The sequence below is a fragment of the Frankliniella occidentalis genome, unplaced genomic scaffold, assembly GCF_000697945.3.
Source record: "Frankliniella occidentalis isolate FOCC.00 unplaced genomic scaffold, Focc_3.1 Scaffold3262, whole genome shotgun sequence".
In the NCBI taxonomy this organism is placed as follows: Eukaryota; Metazoa; Arthropoda; class Insecta; order Thysanoptera; family Thripidae; genus Frankliniella; species Frankliniella occidentalis.
The window spans coordinates 2,815-8,786 of NW_026270326.1; the positions used below are offsets into that span (position 1 = coordinate 2,815).

The 5,972-nt window shown below is 61.8% G+C and overlaps 1 protein-coding gene across 1 annotated transcript; it reads left to right on the forward strand.

The window, feature by feature from the left end:
- Positions 1-461: 461 nt before the first annotated feature.
- On the forward strand, positions 462-5,966 carry LOC113209685 (histone-lysine N-methyltransferase 2D-like; the record flags this gene model as incomplete). Its single annotated transcript, XM_052276513.1, has 11 exons — positions 462-617; positions 715-888; positions 990-1,096; positions 1,424-3,141; positions 3,227-3,431; positions 3,690-3,910; positions 4,001-4,365; positions 4,564-4,668; positions 4,771-5,016; positions 5,112-5,282; positions 5,366-5,966. Coding segments are annotated over 10 exons (3,459 nt in total), but the record flags the coding sequence as incomplete, so codon positions are not given.
- Between the last annotated feature and the right edge of the window lie 6 nt (positions 5,967-5,972).

A 5,972-nucleotide genomic window follows, 5' to 3' on the forward strand; every position in this document is an offset into this window, starting at 1 on the left:
GGGGGGGCGTGAGAATGTTCCCAGCGGGCGCGCAGAGACTTTCAGGCCGACGGTCGCGGGCGGTGACGTACAGGTTCAAGAAGCTCGGGGGCGGCGGGGCCGGGCGGGGCCGCGCCGAGCTGGGCGAAACGGTTCTTGAGACCAATCCATCAGGCTCGCATGCAATCAGTCAATCAATCACCGGCTCTAGCCGGCCGGCCGGCCCGGGCGACGACGCATGAATTGAAAGGATATCTGCGTCCGAATCAATTAATCACGAGCTGCAGCGCAGATCTCGTTTCAGACCGCTCTCCTCCTCCGCAGGACCGCGGCTGGGCCTCGGCCGCGGTGAGGCGAGGCCCCCCGCGGGGTCACAACCCCGAGCGCGCCGGCGGCCTGCCCAAGCTCAGGACCATTCGCCGGCCCTCGCCCGGCCCCTCCTCCTTGACGAGCACGCGCCCTAACGAGCTCCCCTTTGACGACGGTTCCAGATCGAGCGGGAGGTGATCCTCAGCGGTTCCGACAAGGACTCCAAGATTCCCATCCTGCACGAGTACAAGAAGCGGCCCAAGTCGGCCACCGCCATCGCCCCGGACGCCCCCTCCCGGTCCCTGGCCTGGACCGAGGAGAAGAAGGCCGTGAGTGGGATTTTCTTTATTAGTTTTGTTTTGCGGTTACTTTACGCGCCAAAGCTGGTCGCTCGTCCTTACCGAAACACTTGTCCTCCTTCCGCAGGGCGGCGGCATGCAGCATGACGTGGAGCTGCGGGGGCACGCCCTGGGCGGCGCGTCGCACCAGCAGGGCGCCGGACAGGGCCTCGGACACCAGCCCCACGGCCTCGGACACGGCTTCGGCAGCATGGCGTCTTCGCACGACGCGCTCGACACGATGGGTCACGTTGTGTACAAGGTACAGTAACACGACTCACGCTAGAAGTATTTTTTTGTTTTCAAAAGAAAAACAACAACGTGAGGTTGCAGTGGATGAACCCGAGACCCTTTGCTCCGCAGGCTCAGCCGCTCCACGTGACGCAGGACTCCAACCAGCCCCTCGGCCAGCCCCGCCCCGTCTCGTACCATCCCGGCTCCACCACCACCCACGAGTCCATCTACGGCAGGTGAGTCGTGCATCCTGTCGCCAAAAGGGAAGCGAGACGCGCGCGGAATGGCGGCGGGACCGTTCTGCGTGAGTCACTCCTCTCCACGGAGGAGAGGGGCTAGAAAAAAGCTGATTGCCGCCGCGGGGCCGGGAGATCGCGAACAAAGCCGCGCCCCGACTCATCACACGCGCTACGGCCCATCTTCAACTCCCTTTGATTCCCCGTACGCGTATTGTTCCCTTTTAAGGGGCGGTGCGCCGCTGCGCCGCCTCCTTCCCTCGTTTCATGACAATTTCTCCAAAAACGCCCATTGCTCATTTGTGGTTGCACGACGTCTGCCTGCAGCACGCCCAGCGCCATGCCCCGGACCTGGACGGTCAGCGACTCGCCGACGAGGTCCCGCCAGCAGATCGAGCGGCAGCAGCAGCAGCGCCAGCATCAACAGCAGCAGCAGCAGCAGCAGCAGCAGCAGCAGCAGCAGCAGCAGCAGCAGCAGCAGCAGCAGCAGCAGCAGGCCGCTATGACACCGACCGCGCGCCAGCTCCAGCAGCAGGACATGTACGCCATCACGGCGGACCCCAGCGCCACGAGCACGCCGACCGGGCCCGAGTCCACGCCCAACGGTGTGGCCAACGGGGCGGCCAACGGCGTGGGTAACGGCGCCAAGGAAGCGTCGTCCGGCAAGGGGCTGTCCTCCAGGACGTACCACTCCATCAAGGACCTCATCTCGAGCCGCTTCGGCAGCAAGGGCAGCAAGGAGGCGGGCGACGTGGAGAGCGCGCTCAACAACCTGCCGTCCAACGGGACGACACCGCAGGCCGGACAGCAGCAGGGCCAGCAGGGCCAGCAGGGCCAGCAGGGCCAGCAGGGCCAGCAGGGACAGCAAGGACACCCGCAAACACCGCAGGCCGCGACGCGCTACAACGGCATGGAGGACGCCGGCCAGACGACCCGGACGCCGACCACCCCAAGACAGAGGACAGGGCGGAAAGAGGACGACTACCAGCACCTCCCCGCGCACCTACTGAGCGCGCAGCGCGGCCCGGGCGGGCCAGCCTACCGCCTCGCCGAGGAGGAGAGCGCATACGGCACGGCCGCCCGCTACGGGAAGACGGGCGTGCCTGCGGGCGTGCCGGTAGGCGTGCCCGCCAACTCACCCTACCAGCGCGTCCCCATGCCCCACGCCATGCACGCCGAGCCGATCTACCAGCGCTACCCGCAGGACCTCAACCGGACGCCCACCAAACAGACCCCGAACCCGCAACACCAACAGCAGCAGCTGAGGCCGCAGCAGGGCTCCAGCAACGCGGCCGTGTCGAGTCCGCAGACGCTGCTCCGGGAGCACGGCGTGTACATGGTAATGCGCCAGCCCATGTACGGCCAGACCAAGGCCCCGGGGCAGGGTCCCGGACCAGGCCCAGGACAGCCCGGCGAGGGTGGCGCGGAGAGCGTGTACGGCCAGACCAAGGCGCCGGCGCCCTCGCACCAGGCGGAGGAGACCCCCAAGAGCGTGACGTACGGCGGCGGCCTCTACCAGGTGGTGCACCAGGGTCAGAACGACGGCCAGCAGGGTCAGCAGGGCAAGCGCGAGCACTACCAGCCCGACGGCACGGTGGAGCGCGTCGACCCCAACGAGATGTACGTCGACCAGGACCCCTACGGCAGGACGGCGCCGGCGCCCGCCCCGGCCCAGGCCGAGCAGCAGCAAACCGCGAGCACGCCCGCCGCCCCGCAGGTGCGCCGCGCCTCGCAGCGTGCCGACGAGGACGACGACGACGAGGGTGGCTTCGTGGCGGACAGGCAGCGCGGCGGCCGCGGGGACACGGCGTCCGCGGCGCCGACCGGCCCCGGCTCAGCTGGCAGCAACCCCAGCTCCAGCTCGGACTACGACAAGGCGGGCACGGGGCCGCTGTCCAGGCAGTCGCAGTCTGACTCCGGCCGGGGCAGCACCGTGTACTCGAGCGGCACGCGCAGCAAGGCAAGCGCCATCTCGGGAGCCTTGGGGCAGCAGTGCCTGGACACGAGCTCCGAGCTGCCCACCACACCTCACGGACAGACGCCTGGTGAGACTCTCCCTTTGGCCCAAAATTAGAATATCTGATAGAAACGTCGAGGGGCGCTTACTTACAGGATGGTTCTTCATTTCAGGTGGCCACTCGTGCGAGTGGGTTGACATGGTGGAGTCGGAGCTGCGCCAGATCCTGGACAACTCGCTCGGAAACACGACGGGAGCTAACTCGACCCTAAGCGAGAGCATCTCGTCTATGACGCCGCCCCTGCCCCCGCTGTCTCCGGGAGGGTCGTCGCCAGGAGCCTCACCCCGCGCCACCGTGCGCTACGGCCACTCGCAGAGGTGAGCAGGCGTTCCGGATACAAAATTACAATGTTGTAACAGGTGGCTAGAAAATCCTGTGCTATTTTGTAGTTATGTTGTACCGTAAGGACGCGTGTCGGCTGAATAGGCTTTGCCTGCTGCCCTGTGGCCTGTGGCCCCGGGTGAGTAGGCAACTCGCCCACACGCCTGTTATGCGGTACAGTAATAACTACAGGGGCTTTTCATCCACCTCGAGTATGTGACGTGTGGTTACAATATTGATTTCTTGACACCAAGTTTGGCAAGTCGCAGTTTGCCCTATGGAACTAAACCGGACTACTCGCTGATGGAGTTCGGCAGCCGGAAGGGTATCCACGGCGGCGGCCTGTCGGCGAGCACCAAGCGGGTCGGCGGCCAGGTGTCTGCGTCGGCGCGCGGCTGGAGGCCCGGCAAGCAGCTGGGGCACAAGAAGAAGGAGCAGCTGCAGATGGCGGCCAAAAACGGCAAGATCCCCCTGAGTAAGTTTGGCGCGTGATGCGAGCGTCCCTCCTTATCCGGCAGCTCCCCGGAGAGGCCCCCGATTCACACCTCCCTGTTTCCTCGCGCAGGTGCGGCGCTGGGCCTTGAGGACGGCGTGGCGCTCGACCTGGACTCTATGCTGGACGGCGCCACCAACACGGAGGAGAACAACACGAGCGAGGACGACGAGGACATGAGCACGACGGTGGACGCGTCCGACAACCGGGCGATCCGGAAGCAGCTGGAGGGCCTCGAGGGCATGTACTCGGAGGTGCTGAAGCTGCTGGGCGTGCGCAAGCAGCGCGCCCGCTACCAGCCCTCGGACCCGCGCGTCAACAAGCGCCGCCTGTACGGCAGCCTGTCCTCGCTGCCCAGCTCCGTGTCCAGCCGGCCGGTCCGCGACCTCCGCGACCGCCGCCGCCACGACGACCGCAAGAAGGTTCGCGACTTTGAGGTACGTTTTGCCCCTCACACGAGAGAGGAGATACAATTCTGAAGTTCTTAATTCCTGGAAAAATATTTCAGACTGTCCCCAAGACCGTCTCTACCAGGATGCAAAGTCCCCCCCCCCCCACCTGGCTATCTACAGCGCAGAGAGGACGCCTGTGTCATTATGTTTTTCCGAGATTAACCCCGGTTTTCCATTCTGCAGGGCATCAACAAAAGGTTTCAGCGCCTCGAGTCGCACGTCGTCACGCTGGCCCGGAGTGTCGCCCACCTGTCGTCGGAGATGCGGACGCAGCACCTCATGATAAGGGTAAGGACAGTAATAATCGGCTGAGAACTCTACCCCCTCCCCCTCTCCCTCTTTTCCCCCGTTTCGGTGATGCTGAGAGCCCCTCTACCCTCCTTGCTGCAGGAGATGGAGCACATCCGGAGCGAGATGGCCAGCCTGCGCACGCAGACCAACATGATCGCGGCGCGCTCGCAGTCGCAGTCCGTGCCCCGGGGGCTGAACCAGCTGCTGGCCGACAAGGACCCCCGCAAGGACCGGCTGCGCGACCCGGCCGCCATCACCAACCCGTCTCGCGTCAAGAAGCTCACCAAGTTCTTCGGCGATGAGCCGCCCCTCCTCAGAATCTTTCTAAAGAAGCTCGGCTACGAGGTAAATGCGACGGCCGTTCCGATCCTGATGTCCTGATGTCGCCCCCGACCCCTATTTTGCAACCTCCAATAACCCGATCGTCTCTTCGCTTGCAGAAATACGCGGGCGCATTCGAGCAGGAGCGCGTCGGCATGGTGGAGCTGCCTTACCTCACGGAGGAGCGCCTGCAGAAGATGGGCATCCCGATGGGACCGCGTCTCAGAATCCTCCAGGAGGCCCAGATCTCGGCGTGCAGGGATACGGTCTACGTCGTTTGAGCAAGCAAGGTAAGGCGCTTGTCAGTCTCACCTGAGTAGATTGCAGTATGCGTTACGCTATTTTTAAGTTTCGCCTTTTCCTCATTTTTCAGATTGTGACTCAGGAAAAATGTTGGTTTTCTTCTGGAAGTGCCGACATGGCCCTGTTCGACGCTGTAAACAGTCCTTGGTTTTCAAGGAGGTGTCTTGCATGTCTGTTCAGAACAGGCTGTCCAGCCCAAAGCCCTAATCTACGCATGGTCTTCTTAAACCTATCACACATATCATTTTATTCAAAAGTTTATTATAGTAATGTTCATGTAATTTCCAGACTTAATCAAATAAGAATGTTCAAGAAAGTAGTCTTTATTTAATTGCCGTTTAATTTGTTTTTCTATTGTTGTTCTATTTGCCTTCTTGGGTGAACCAAAAAGGTGTAATAGAATACATGTCTTGTCGTTCAGCCATACCCAGCACTCTCCAATTTTTGTGCCAAGAACTGCACCTTCTTCCAGAGAGGTAATATAAAATTCTTTGCTCAATTTTTTTAGCTGATAATTTTAAGAGACTTGTTAGATCTGAATGTCAAATTCGAACACGAATTTTGAGTGCTTTGTGACAGTATTGTAAGCACCATTTTGATTTCCAAAAAGCAATGGCAGTTAGCCATGAACAAGTTACCTGATGTATTGAAAATCAAAACTTTGTGTTCTGTGTTAT